This window comes from Passer domesticus, chromosome 7 (assembly GCF_036417665.1).
Source record: "Passer domesticus isolate bPasDom1 chromosome 7, bPasDom1.hap1, whole genome shotgun sequence".
Lineage (NCBI taxonomy): Eukaryota > Metazoa > Chordata > Aves > Passeriformes > Passeridae > Passer > Passer domesticus.
In genome coordinates, this window is record NC_087480.1 from 17,930,100 (window position 1) to 17,944,690 (window position 14,591).

The following is a 14,591-nucleotide window of genomic DNA, read 5'->3' on the forward strand; positions in this document are numbered from 1 at the left end:
TGTGCTTGGATACATCCCCCTTTTCACTCTGGAATGGCTTTAGCAGGACTCATGCTCCCACAAAAACGTCTGTCTAGCTTCAAATTTGATTTCCAGTTCTTGTGCTCTGGACTCCTGGCAGGGCTTCACTGTGGCTGGTGCCTTCATGGTTCCCACATGAGCTTTAAAAGGAGCCAGAACTCAAATTTTCTGTGGGGACATCTTCTGGATTTCCTGTGCTTTTGTGAACACCACTGCTGAGAACCAAACAGGTGGAAGCAAATGACTCCCTCAGTCCTGTGTTCCTCTCTCACACTACCACTGAGGTGGTGAAACACCAGCAGCTGATGGCTCTGGTGGGGACACACTGTCCAAATGTTCACTGTTTAATTGTTCACTGTTAAAATGTTTGTGTGTTCAAAGTGAGCCCCACTGGAAGGAGCAGGAATTGGGGAATCCACCCTGTTCTGCTCAGCCCCTGGTGGGCAGCCAGCACTGGGCTCACACACAGCATTTTGTGCCTGTTGCATTCAGAGGAGGGGGACTGGTGCTTCTGAAGCAGTTATTTGAGAAGCAGCTCTATCATAGCCATAATTATTTCAAGAAATAGAATAACAGCCCTGCTTTGCATAAAAGAAGAAGGATGCCACTGGCCCCATGCATTGGAGGAGCTGCCTCTTAGCCCTGCAGCTGTGGCAAAGCAAATGCCATTGGGAGTGGGCAGGAATCCCAGCTTGGAAACCTGGAGGAACTTTTCCAGACACTCTTTGGCAAGATGTGCCCAGCTCCAGTGACCTCAGCACTGGAGTCATACAAGGTGGAGGCAGCAGGGCTGGGTGGGCTCGTTCCTTGCTCTGATCACTGACTCAGGGGTACAAAATGTGCAGCAGATCCTTGACTGTGACACAGGGGCTGCTGGGGAAACATGGAGCTGAGGCAGGATTTGAGCCAGGAGCTCTTCCAGCTGACCCCCCCAGAACTCTGACTTTGCTGACACTGACAGTATTTCAAAGAGCTGAGAGCTGCAAGTCCTGACTTCTGTCTAGACTGGAGCCTGGGGTAGCCCTTTGGGAAGGTGGAATGAATTTTTGCTTGATTTGTCCTTTTTTTCTAAGCCATGTTACATTTTCTGTGTGCTGGGAATGATATGTGTGTGTATATGTGACACAGGAAAGGCAGTGGGGTATTGGAAACTGTGGGATGTGGGACCTGGTATGATGGAAAAGATATGGAATAAGGGCTGGATGCTGACCTGGTTTTATCTGGGATAGAGATTTTTTTTTTTTCCTAGCTGGAACAGTGCTGTGTTTTGGATTCAATATAAGAATAAAGTGGATAAGACACTGAGGGGATCACTGTCAAGAGGACTGTCTGTATTTTCACACACCTGCCCTGTCCCTTGGCACAGGGATCCCAAAGGCTGCAATAAATGAGGATATTCCTCACAGGGAGGTGTCCCTGGTCTGGAGGGGTAACTGCAGAAGGCACATGGAAGCAGATGCTGTCTGGGTGGCTATGGCAGCATTTTCCATGGAGCTGCCACTGCAGTGTGGGACCAGACCCTGCCTTTCCCTGCAGAGATTATCCCTCAGAGCTGAGATGGAATTAACTCAGTCAAGGATTCCCAACTATTTCTGTTCCAGCCCTGGGTTACTCTGTGTTTCCAACAGGGAGATGGGCAACAGGAGAAGGGATTGTGTTCCTTTTTAGTGATGATCCTTGGGACTTGCAGCTGCAGCTGGAGGCAGAAAAGGCCTCGGAACAATTAATTCAAGATGAAACTCCTGAGCTGTGCTTCCCTCAGTGCCCAAGCACAGCTGAGGGGTGACAGCTTCCCCACCTGATCCCAGGGATGAGCAGGGTCACAGCTCCACCACCCCACAGGGAGAGCTGTGAGTGCCAGGTCCTGCCAGACCCCTCCAGGGAGGCTGGGAAAACAGGAGCCAGCACAGGAAATAATGGCCAATAACAGGGCTTCCGATACAATCATGTTCTCATTTTGGTGTCAAGCAGCCAGCCAGGAATGAAGGGAAAAATACCATTCCCCTTCCTTTTTTGGCAATAATTGCTTATAACCTCAGAGGAATCTCCAGCCTTCAGGGGCTGCCTCCACATTTTCCGCCTCCACCTGGCTCAGCCTCACAAACACCCTGCTGAGCACTTGCTCTCTCCACAAAACATCCACAGAGATGAGCTTTGGGCCTCACCCCTGTCTGTCACTGCCAGGATCTGTCAGTTCCCTCACCTGGAGACAGCTGATGGGTTTCTCAGTGCTGCCCAGACATGGCCACAGCAATTTCCTTCAAAAGGCACGTTTAAACATTGAAGAAAGCCATAGGTGTGCTCTGAACTCCTTGTTTAAGTCCAGAGCTGTTTCCTGGTCCCCAGGACAGCCTACTGGCTCCCAACAAATATCCACAGGAACTGAATGGCAGGAAGAGCATGCCCTAAGGACAGATCCATGCTGAGGTATAAATAGCTCCATTTCACGGGGCCAAGCAGCTTCCTCAGCCTGGCAGGCCCGATCCCAGCAGGAACCTGCAGCTCCTGGGCTGAGCTGCTGGGCCAGAGCCCTGCTTAGGGATGCACAGAACAAGCCACAGGATTTTCCACCCACTTTTCCTTCCATGGCTTTTCAAGCACAGGAGTCTGAGTAAGAGCTTTTAGAGCAGGGAGGACGTGGGACACAATTAAAGTGCACCTGAGAGGGTGATTTTGTGCTGTTTGTCAGGAGAACCTTGGCAAGCCGGAGGACATCCTGCCTTTTTTTTAGATCAGTTCTGTTCCAAGAGCATCCCTGGCGAGGCATTTCATAACTTGGGATATTTTCTTCAGGAAAGTGCTCAAGCAGTCCCAAAAGGTCCACAACGTTTCCTGCACGTGCTCCTGCCAGAGTAATGAAGGGCTGGGTAGGCAGCCAGGGCACTGAATCTGGACAGAGAATTGAGTTTCCTGGAGTGTGGGACAGGCTGGGTTAACAATGTTGGACCTGGGGCATCTGAGCTGGGTGTAATGGGAAAAGGAAACAGCTCAGCACAAGAAGCAGGGTGGATAAAGCAACCAGAGCACCAAGAAAAAAAAAAAACAGAGAAAGGAAATAGAAAGGGAGAAAAAAATTACTTCAGGAACTAAGAAGTAACGCCAAAAAACCACTTTCCAATTAGAGGAAAACTTGCTGGGAAAGCAGGATAAGGGTAAAAAGGGGCTGTTTTCAGCAGGCAGGAAAATGTCACCCACATGAATCGAGCAGGTGTGTTCACCTGGGGGTGCAAAGGCTGAATTTAGCTGTGTGGGCATATCAGAGTCCCCTGGGAGATGGAAATCACTCTTTGTGTTGCTTCACCATCATTGGCAACACCCTGAGACCCTGAGTCAGAGCTGACTGCAAAGATTTGTGATTTCTGGAGGTGTAGATTTGCAGCTCTCTTCAAATACCATCAGACAAACTCACTGCCCCTTCAGCATTTGTGTAAGAGGATTCAAAGAACCACATTTTAGCTTTTACTAGGAAAATGAAATTAATTCATTCACATGAGTATTTGTGGGGAAGCGAAGGCTGAGCCTATCCAGCACCAGAGGAGTTCATGTCATCTCCTATTCAAGGCACTAAAAGTCAGCTCCTGCATCTGAGGAGTCACAATCTCATCATGGAAGATCCAAGATGATTCAGTGTTTAGTAATGCATTTGTCAAGTAGATTTGAAAAAACCTCATCATTTGGGGGGGAATATTCGAACAAAAATTCCCATTATTGGAATGGTTGTTCAATAGGTTGCATTCACTTAATCACAGAGGACCATGCTCCTCTGAAGTTCCTGCTTCCATTTGTTCCTGGATCTCAACTCAATGATTCTAAAATGTGGGGGACAGGCAGCTCAAAGGGAACAAAAATGAGCAATGGGACATTTTTACAGTAAAATATATTCAATGCAGTCACCCAGCTCTGCTAGGAATGTCTCACAGATGTAAGGACAAATGTGTAGGAGGGGAGGAATTACAAAGCATCCTGCTGGGAAGGTCCATGACTGAGGAGGAAGGGAAAGAGAGAGGGCTTCCAGGATGAATCTTTGGAAAAGGACCCTTTAGGACTGAAGAATTTAGTCTTAAAAGGAAAGGATGTTTAAGGAAGTATCTGTTACTTGGGACACTAAACTGCTGGGACAATCCAGCTTTCAAGTCCTGGAACTGAACAAGATGGGTAATCCCTGGTCCTCACGTCCATGAGAATTCAGCTGCCATGAAAACCCAGATACGTTTGGTTTGTTCAGAGTGTCAGAGTTGCTGCTTCCTCCTGGGCCAGCGGAGAGGTGGAAGCCCCTACACTTCTGGTTCTGCCTCACGCAGCTCCCAGAGCCCACCACCATTCAAAAAGCAGAATTCTTACCTTGGACAAAGACATAGATCCTGGCCACGAGCCCCTGGTGCTCGGGGGTGCTGTTGAGGGCACAGCTGAGGTAGCCGGTGTCGTTGGCCGTGGCTCTCCTGAGGACGAGCTGGCTGCAGCTCAGCCCGGGGACATCGCGGCAGCCGCCCACGTGCACCCGCGGGTTGTCCTCCCTCAGCTGCCAGCTCACAGACGGGGCTCCCCTGCCGGCACAACACATCCAGATCACACAGCATTCGGGCAAAACTGGGGCTTCTTTCTGGCCAGTTGTTCCCTCTGCTCCTACCCTTGCCATTCCCATTGTAAAGGTCGCTGAGTGTTTGCACTTCCACCCATCAGAAATTGAGTTGGATCACCCCACACTGTTCCCCAGACATTCCTGAAATACTCTGTGGGAACTGCAGCAAACTCCCAGAGAAAAGTTTAGTTTCTCTTCTAACACAGTGCCTGAACACAAGTTTGTTTTTATAACACTGTATTTTAGCCACTTCAAACATTACAAAGCATCAGATAAAATTATATGTTTGTTCGAGGAGGAGGATTTTGCATATTTTAACGGCTAAATTAATGTATATTTTCCTGCACTGAGGCTGCATGGAGAGAGGAGGATATTTATGTAATTTTTCATCACCTTTTTTGCTTAATCAGCAGTGACTCAGTCTTGATTTTTGTGAAAGGCCTGAACCTAATCAGGTTACAAATCTGGGAATATCTGCTCAGGACACATTTTTTCCAATTCCCCTTGTGACAGCAGCCAGAACAGCAAGCCAGGATGGCAGAGGATGAGACATTCGCCCCACATGACCCCTCTGCTGCCAGATCTCTGGGCACAGCTCATGAAAAATGCAATTCCATGGAGTTCAGGACAAAAAGCAGGGCCTGGGTGTCACCAGCCCAGAGCTCCCAGCTGATCTAAGTCACAGCTGGATGTGCTGGAAGCATCAGGCCATGGCAGCAGGAGCTCCTGGACCTCCCTCTGAGGGCTCTGGGGATGGACCAGAGCTACCACACAGGCCTAGGAGATGAAGATGATGGTGTTTTTTGTAACAAACTGGTTTTTAGTGTGGAAACTGGTGGGTTGGGGGTTAATCTCCTGTGGATTTTCCTGGGGAAGAAGTTGGTTTTGGAGAGAGGGAGTTGTGTGTGTGTTTGCAGAGGAGCCACTCTTCCCAAGAATGGGGGCTTGGCTCTCCCTTCTCACTCAGAGAATTCCCACTGGCACTTCCTGGGCTAAGGAAGGAGTGAGAAGTGAGAACCCCTGGACTTTCCCAGGTTGGTGCTACCAGGGAGAAATCCAGTCCAGACACACTGACCCAGGACTGAGATGGTAATGCCCAAATGTGTGTCTGTGTGAAATTCCCAGTTAGCCAAGAACTCAGAGTTCCAGTGGCCTGCAGGGGTGCATTAGGTGCAGTCAGAGCACGTTTGCCAGGACATCCAGTGACATTTCCACAAACATCCTCTTGGCCCTCGTTCCTGCCCGTCCCTCTGTCGCCTTCCTGGAGAGGAGGCGGACATGGAGCTGGGCTCTTGAGGTTATTCCCAGCACCAGGCTGACACGGAGCACTGGGAAAAGGGGGAATATCCTCTCTGCTGAGCAGCCTCGCCCTGTTCTTGGATGCTCTGGTGGCTTGGACAGCCCCACCCCACGTCAGAGCAGCTTCCCATTGTCCTTCCGAACACCCAGAGCTCTGGCCCACCCTACCAACGTCACTGGTGACTCCAGGACTGGGACTGCTGGCCCGGAATAGAGAACAGAGCCAGTTCACACGGAGACACATCTCCCTGCACGTCACCATGTCCCTGCCCCTTGTCACCCACACCCCTCTGGTGTCCATCCAGTTCTGCTCTGGTGGCTCTGCAGGGCAGCACTGTGATTTCACACCTGAGCTTCCTTAAATCTTTCTCCCCCTACATACATTATCCTGGTGGAAGGTGGAGCCTTTGGCTGTTGCTTTGGGATTTTCACACGTCTGCCAGAGAGGAGTGGCAGCAGCAGCTTTGGCCCCACTACCACAAGCCAGGAAATCTTGGCCAAGAAGCTCAAAAGCCCAGAGCTGAAGGGAGGATGGACATTCCCAGAGACCTGCTGGGGCTGCTGCCCAGTGCTGTGCCCCACACAGCCCAAATGCCCCTGGCAGCACAAAGAACTCCAGAGCTAACCTGTGAGTGTGGCAGAGAAGGCAGGAGGGCAGACATCCTCAGAGGGGCTGATCCAGGCAATCTTGCATTCAGAAACCACACTTTCCTTCTCTTCCCAGGTTTTGAATCATGTGAGCCAAGGAGCTGAAGTGCTGCAGGCCCTGGTCCCATGTTATACCCCATGCTTTTGTGTTTCCCAGACCTGTCATGGGGATTTCTTGCTTTGCATCCATAAGGCAATGTGGGACTGAAGTGCTTGTAACTCCTTCAATTATTTATTGATTTGGTGATATGAGAAAAGTAGGGTGCTCCTCCAGATTAAAAAGGTGGGGGATGGAGAACTGCTAGGAAATGCTGATTTAATTGGTCTGGGGCACCCCAGGGACTTCGAGTCCTCACAGGTTTTATGGAGAGCACCACTGAGATGTTAAAGGACTCCTTAGACTTTATTGCCATCATGTTTGCTGTTTGCCAAGCTAAAAATACCACTGGAAGGTTATTCTGACCTCGTAAGCCACATGGCAAGCTGAAGGGATTTGGAAAAAAGCTGCCTCACACTCCAGAAGACATCCCAAATTTACACAGTCTGAGCCCGTTCACCTTTTACTACAACAAAGAATTAAATAGTCTGGGACAAAAATCAGAGGGGCTGTGTCAGCGAAACCTAAAGCTTAGATTAATCTTCTCACTGCTTTTTTTTCCTGTTTTCAGTAACTTCTGTTGCAGGAAACCATCCAGGTAGTGGCACCAGCCAAGAGAACCTTGCAAGAAGGTGTAAAATCCATGTGTGTGTGAGAGAGAGAAATTGTGAGAGTTTGTGTTACCTTGAGCCTTTTTTCCTACAACACTCTCTGAGAAAAACCTGAGAAACATCCTCTGGCAGTAGTGAAGTGTAAAAATCCCACTCAGAACAAGTAACACCTCCATCCCTCTCAGTCTGAGGCCTTTTGTGGGACCCAGCAGCTGCTGCATGTTCTGGCACAGCAGAGTGCTCTGGGTTTGCTCCTTCCTCGTGTGTCAGATGTGTCCCTGTTCCCAGAGCATCCCCTCCCTGTCAGCACCAAAATCCTGCTGGTCCTTGCATGGCTGGTGGCACACATTGTGCCAGGACTGATGCACTGTTGTGATTTACAGCAGAGCACTTTGGTTTTTCACAAGTCCTGATTAAATTTGATTTAAAGAACATGTTATGTTTAAACAGGCTGGGTCTTTGAATGTACACACTGCTGCTTATTTAAGTGTCTGTGATGGGCTAGGTGGCAGTTCCTGGTGATCCTGTTTGTTGTTTCCTTATGGACAGAGAGCAAAGAAGTGGTTTTATCTTCAGAGGAGCTGAATCTGCCCCTATTTCAGGGAGGATTTCCAGCCATGTCCTCAAGCACGGCGCATCCCACTCCCATGAGCTCTCCCTTGTGCTGACTCAGGGCTTTGCTTGGGCCCCTGAACAATACAAAACAACACAACACAAAGAACTTGGCCAAGCTGACCCCAGACTCTCCTCCCTGCTCTGTCACAGCCCCAGCTCCCAGCTGGCCGAGCATCAGGCTCTGCTCTGTCCTGGAGCTGTGCTGGGCCAAACCAATCAACACAAGGACAAAAATCCAGCATTTTTTTGAGCAATCCTTACCAGCATTTTATTTTTAGGGTGTCTCCTGGTGAGATGACAACTTGGTCCTTGGAAATGCTCAGCTTTGGTTTCCGAAGGAGCTCTTCCTCAGCGAGACCTGACCCAAAAAAAAGAAGAAACCATCATTAGTTTAGACGGGCTATTCAGTGGTGTCAAAGCAGCATAATGCAAACTCTTTGTTTTGTAAATAGTTCCTAATTTGGGGGCCCACAAAGTGCTGCATTTATCCTTGGCCAGGAGATGCCCTCAGTTTGTTTTTGTTTCCTTTATTCCTCTCTTTCTTTTCTGACACCAGACACCTGCAATTGTGCCAGCAGTGTTTTGAGCCAGCTTTATTACTGAATTATTACAGATTTAGGAGAACAGATCTGTGTCAAAAAGATTTTGCACACATATAAAAGTGGAAGGAGTCAGGTCTTTGGGAAATAATTTGATGGGTGAGCCCATACATTACATTTTAATTAATGGGAGAAGAGAAAAAATAATTCTGGGGAGCAGCTCTGTGAAGCACCTGTGATATTAAAGGCAAATTGAAGACCTAGTGTTTTCCAAATCACCATTCCCAAATCCTGCATCTGAGCTGAACCCCAGGCTCAGTGGGCACCGTGGTTGGGGTAATGCTCCCAGGGGAATCTGTGATTTTGTCAGGTCTCTGATGACCAGGGGCATTAATGACAGCAGTGACAAAGGTCTCTCTCATCATCTCCTGGCCCAGGAAATGTCTCCTGCCTGTGGAACTGTCCCCAGGGACAATCTGAATGTTCATCTACAATGAGACAATGTTCAGAAAGTGAAACTGAGAAGAACCAGAAGTGGAGGTTGGCCAGGCTGGTTGCTTTGTCCAAATTCAAAGTAACATAATCAAGGATAGGAGAAACCAGGCTCTGATAAGGATCTCCACTTCCAAAGCTCTGACATTAAAGCTGTGTTTTCTTTCCCCTCCTGCTCTTCAAATTTCTCTCTTCTCCTGTGCCTCGAACTCAATAAGGCAGAAATCCTCCCTGGGCTCCCAGCACGGGCATTATTTGCAGCAGCCAGGGAGATAACATATCTGGCAGAAAGAGAAACACTAGGCTTTAACTTTTCAGCTGCACGAAGCAGTGATTTTCCTGCCCCCACCTCTATACTCTCATCTCTGAGCTGCTTGATTTCAGTAAATTGCTCTCTGCCTGGCATCAGTGTGGGGAGTGACTCACTCCCACTCTGGAGTCTCTGGCTTCTTCCAGGAGCTCTTGGACTCAGCAGAGGCCAGGTAATCCCATGGCACCAGAGTCCTTCCGGAGGGGATCCTGCCCAGACACCACTGCCCTTGGAGCCCCTGACCCTTCCTACAGACTCTGATTGAGGCTTTGAACCAGTGCTGGCCACCAGAGACAAATCCAGCCCACTTTCCCTGCTCTGGCACTGCTGCTCCACCTCCAAAGTCCTTTGCAGAACAAGAAGTTGGGGTCTGGCCAACCCCAACTCTCTCCAGTGGCTCTGTGTGACATTATTTAGCACCTCCAGACTGCCATTCCGTGCCATGCTGGGGAAGCAGAGCAGCTGGGGGCTCCAGCCCTGCAGTTCCCATTTATTTGGGAAGCACTGCTATTCCTCAACATCCTCAGGATGGCACACACAGAGAGCAGCATCACACTGAGCTGAGAACCAACAGAAAAAGCCCAAAACTCTGCAGGAGGAGCCACTGCCAGGCAAGCCCATCCTTGCTCCTGGCTTCGAGGCCCCTCTGGTTTCCAGGCAGAGCCAGTTCCCACCGGGAATGGGCTGAGCTTGGCACAGGTTCTTTCCTGGTGCTGAGGCATTTCACAGCCCCCCTCAGACTGACTGTGCTGAGCTTTGCAAAAATGCTCCAGGATATGGCCAACAGCTTCCAATTTGTCTGTCAAATGCCATTAATTTGCCAGCTGAGGGGGTTGGGGTCCCTGTAGCTCTCCCAGGACACTGCTCCTCCCAGGATCTGCTCTGGGCTGTTGATGCTGTGGCTTCAGCCAGGACTTAGAAAACCCTGGGGTTTGGAACAAGATTATTTCTCTCCTCTTGTGCCTTCAGTTGTTCTTAGGGCTTAGGGGGGGCTCAGCTGGTGCCTCTGGATTGTAGCTCTCATGAGCAAGTGTGGCACTGTCAGAGGGTCTGGGGTCAGAGCCTGAGCTCTGCTCTGATTGCAGAGTCTTCAGGCTTTCACAACATTTGACACCGTTCTTGCTAAGAGAAATAAAAGTATTTTTCAATTATTCTGGTTTTGCTTCTGAGTTACTTCTTGCCCAAAGTTTATTTTGGCTTCGGGAGCTGAAGAACAGAATAAGCAAAGTGGAATTTCAGTGTTTTTCTCCTCCACAGAGGACAGGAGGAGAATTCCTGTGCCACACGCATCTGGTCTCTGCTGGCAGGTGACAGAGGGTTTATATAAACACAGCCTGTGCCCCTTCGGCCACACCACTGCTGGTTGGGCTGAGAAAAGACAGCGAGAGGCATGGGGACAGGGTCAGGCTGTGCTAGGACAGGACATCTAATGCCAAACTGGCAGAGTGAGACCTCACAATATTCCTAACCTTCCCTGGCCCCTTTAGAGCTGGATGTGACTTTTAGAAGGCAAAGCTGGGGACAGCCCCAGGGTGTGTTGGATGGGGAGGAAGGATCTGCTCTACTTTCAATTTGGTGTCTGTGTTTGAGGAGATTCATGCCTTTATGAAGGTGCTAGGATGCTACAAGGGAGAATCAAGCACATTCGTGGCAGTGCACCCCCTCTTTTCCACAGCCCTGCTCCCCAGCCTTTGTCCCTAAAGCCAGGACCCACAGCCTGCCCAGGGTGGGATGGAGACCTGCTGGGCTGGGTCCTGCTGAAGCTGAAGTGCTCTGATTGCACTGCTCAAATTCCAGTGCCCAGGCCTAAGGGAACATTGTCCTCTCCTCCCTGTTAAATAATTTTGATCCTGCTCTAGGGCTACAAGGGACATAAAATTAAAAGCAGGCCATCATTACTGTGTCATGACTGTGGCAAAGCTCCTTGTGAAGCCACAAGAAGAGTCCTTGGTGCCACAGCTGTCCCTGCCATCCCCTGTGGAGCTGACCCTGCCCTGGGTGTGCTCCTGGTGCAGCATCCTTCCCCAGATGCCCTGGCATGCTTTGGGATGAGGTGCTGGAGTGACAATCCTGCAGGTCTGGCAGAGGCTCTGCCTCCTGCAGAGCCATAAAGGGGTCTCAGCAGCACACCCCCTGTGTGAGCCAGGGGGAAGGACAGACTCCCCTGGGGAGGGACACCTCTGCTCAGGCTCCCCACTCCCTGCCCTGCCTTGGCTGTTGCCAACACAAGTTGGCTCCAGCAAGACAAGAGCAGCACCTCCAGCCTGGAGGTGCCTCTGGAAAGAGCCCAGGTGAGGACAGAAGCTCTGCCCAGAGCCTCACTGCACCATTTCTGACTCGGGTTGTTCATTCCCACCTCCAGTTCAGGCTTTAGCATTCTGCTCCAGGCGGCGAAAACCGCAAACACAGCACAACCACAAATCCTCGGGAGCCAAATGTGAAAGGTTGACTGATACATTATCCAGGGGAGAAAAATATATTGAAAACTGCTTTTCCTGGGATAATCTGATTTTGCAGCACGGCCAACATTAAACACGGGAGGCTCCCCAGGCAGAGGGTAATGGGTGACCTCCGTCACCTCTCTGTCAGATGGTTTCCAACTCCATCTCACTTGGCACAGGGAGATCCCTCCCACGCACAGCCTGATGCTCCATACTGGGCCCAGCAGTGAGCGTGGATAAGAAGTATTTTTAATCTCTGTTCCTGATTGTAACAGCCTTCCTGCAGGCATGCTGTGGGCACTGCAGCTCTCCCTAGCAGAGCCCTCACAGATGGCTGTGAGCCTGGCTGTGCCCGGGTGTGGCTCAGTGACAGCTCGGGCGATGTGATCCCTGATTAAGGATCCGGGGATCCCTTCTGGCCGCAGGGAGAGCGGGGGGAACAGAGCCCACCCAGCCTCTGCTTCAGCTGACGAGGAAATCACTGCTGGGCAGAACAGAGAGTGCTGTGCTGGCAGCAAAACGAGGCAGGGTAGAGCAGGGATGGCACGAGGGTTGGGCACACACACAGCTTTGTGCACGCAGGTGTGCTCCATGGACTGTTCACGTGTGTAAAGGCACTCCTGTGCAGAGAGCTGGGCCCAGGGCACCCCAGGGCCCCTTGGAAGGGACTGGAAGTCAGAGTTTGGAGCTGATTTGAGTCAGGGAAGGAGGGTGACAGATACACAGCATTTAAAATCTGTTTTGTCACTGCTGACGGTGCTCCTGTGAGCTGTGCTTGCCTGGCAGAACCTGGACCAGAAGCTCCAGGAAGCCTCTGGAGCACTGGGGGCTGTCCAGACACCACACCCTGCCCTGGTGACCAGTGAGAGGGGACCAGCAGTGACTGGGGTGGTGCAGAGGCAGAGCTGTCCCCTGCCCTCCTCCCAGGAAAACCTGGGCAAGGCAGACCCTCCAAACAACTCAGTCCCTGCTGCAGAAATGACACCAGGAAAGGACAGTGTTCTCCCCTCCGAGCTGCCAGGGCACCTCATCACCAGCACAGCGTGAGCACACCTCAAAACGAGCAGGTGTCCCTTTCAAAGGCCATTTCCATGCTTCTATCCCCAAGGAAATCTATTTTTGCTGGTATTGGAGAGCTCAGGGATTCACTGAAAAGCCATGTGTGTTTAAACCAATGGCCTGTAATCATCTTAGGATTTATTTCAAGGTTACCCCCATGAAAAGAGAAGGCACCACAGCACTGCCAGCATTATTGGATCACAAGCCTTGCAATATTTGGTGTTTTTATTAAGTCTTCAGCTCCTGGAATCAGCTTTCACTTGTTACACTCAAGTGGTTTTCAATTATTTTTAAAGGTTTAAAAAGACAGTAGCAAATAACTAAAGAGACCCATCTCACCCCTCTTTTTGTTGTGAATCTGGACATAGGAGTTTTGATTCTCCTAGACATTAATGAAACGTTTTGTGATCTCTATGCACAATGCAAGATCTTCTAAATGAAATGTTATTGCTACTATTGACTTTCCCAGCAGAGGGGAAGGGAAGCTCTTGTGGGGAAGGTCTTGGCTGTAAGTCAGAGAAAAAACTCCCAATTTTTGTCTTTTCTGCTGTCTGCTGAGTTCTGTATCAAGGCACTGATGGGAACTGAGTCAATACAGAGGGCAAAGGCCCCCATGATGGGCTGCAGGTGGGGAATGTGTGGGTCAGAGCTGCTTGGGGAAAACTTCCCCTCTAGACCTAATGTGGTCTGAGTGCCTCTCTCCCATTTCCTGTGCTAGGGAGCTGCTTTGGGTCAGGTTATTTGCTCTCTCAATTCTCCATGTGTCTTTTGAGGATAATAATTTGTCAGTGAAGTTTTAAACCCTTCATCTTTTCCTGTGCATCTCCACTGTGCTAAACCACTTTTGCTAGAGGAGGAGGTGAGAAGGTGTTCAGCCTCTCACCACCTCTGGCCAGCACTCTCTCCCTTGCCTGCTATTCCAGCTGAACTATTTTTAAGGAAAACGGTTCATCAGCTTTTAAAGATTTTCTATTTCCTTTGTTTGTTTGAGGGGAATGGTTACTAGAAGCCTCTCTTCCTGTGGTTTTCCATGTCAAAATAACCAGGAGTCCCCCAGGGTGGCTGTGCCGTGGGTGGGCACAGAGCTGAGAACCTCCAGGCCAGAGCCAAAGCTTCCCTTCCTACAGAAGCTGAAGAAGTTCATCCAAAATTAAATTAGCAATCACAAACTCATCAGGAGACACGGCAAAGGTTCCTTCAGGATATTCAAATGCAAGTGTTAACCCAGGAGTACCTCTGGCAAAGCAACAGGATTCCTGTTTCCATTGATTTTCCCAGCCAGGGAAGGCAGGATTTGCTCAGCTGAGTCACGAGAGAGGGGAGCAGTTCCCACCCGTTCCTCTGTGCCTGCTGCAATGAAAGTTGTGTGTGGCTCAGGGCAGTTGGGGTGTAAATGATCCAAAGTGACAACAACGAAAAATTAAATCATTAGTCTGGAGCGGGGAGACGTCAACAACAGCACAGTAAAAACAACTGCTAAGTGGAGAAAGTGTTTGGAGATAAGATAAGGCTTTGGCCCAGCTTTTGGGATTTGTTCCTGCAAGGCTTTTCCTCAGCCACAGATGCATCAGCATTTCCTGCTGAGGTGGCACAGGGTCACCCTGGTTTCCTCCTGCAATCAGCAAAACCCCTCAGCAAGGCCACCTGATTGCTCTGGGTGCTGACACACAAACCCTGTGACCTTCCCTTGGCTTTTCTGCAATCCAAACATCACCTTTGGGGCTCACCTGCACCTGCTGCAAGGCAGCCCCTGGAATTACAGTGCCATGGCCTTTCCTGGCTCTCTGTGATCTGGATTGCTGGATCAGCTGCAGATTTATGGGAAGGGGTCACAGAAAGCAGCTCCAGGTCAAAATTGTTTGGTCTTGGGCAGTGGCAGC

The 14,591-nt window shown here is 50.1% G+C and overlaps 1 protein-coding gene and 1 long non-coding RNA gene across 9 annotated transcripts in view; one reads left to right on the forward strand and one right to left on the reverse strand.

The window, feature by feature from the left end:
* The window catches only part of LOC135304623 (uncharacterized), a 201,543-nt gene that overhangs the window by 167,711 nt on the left and 19,241 nt on the right, over positions 1-14,591 (forward strand). The window lies entirely within an intron of this gene.
* Positions 1-14,591, reverse strand: part of LOC135304620 (vascular endothelial growth factor receptor kdr-like) — a 126,282-nt gene that overhangs the window by 84,800 nt on the left and 26,891 nt on the right. For both annotated transcript variants that reach the window (XM_064427231.1, XM_064427230.1), the window contains exons 2-3: positions 8,132-8,228; positions 4,363-4,565 (exon numbers count right to left, since the gene is read on the reverse strand). In XM_064427231.1, coding sequence (XP_064283301.1) covers positions 4,363-4,565; positions 8,132-8,228 — 300 coding nt within the window. The remainder of the gene's footprint in view (positions 1-4,362; positions 4,566-8,131; positions 8,229-14,591) is intronic.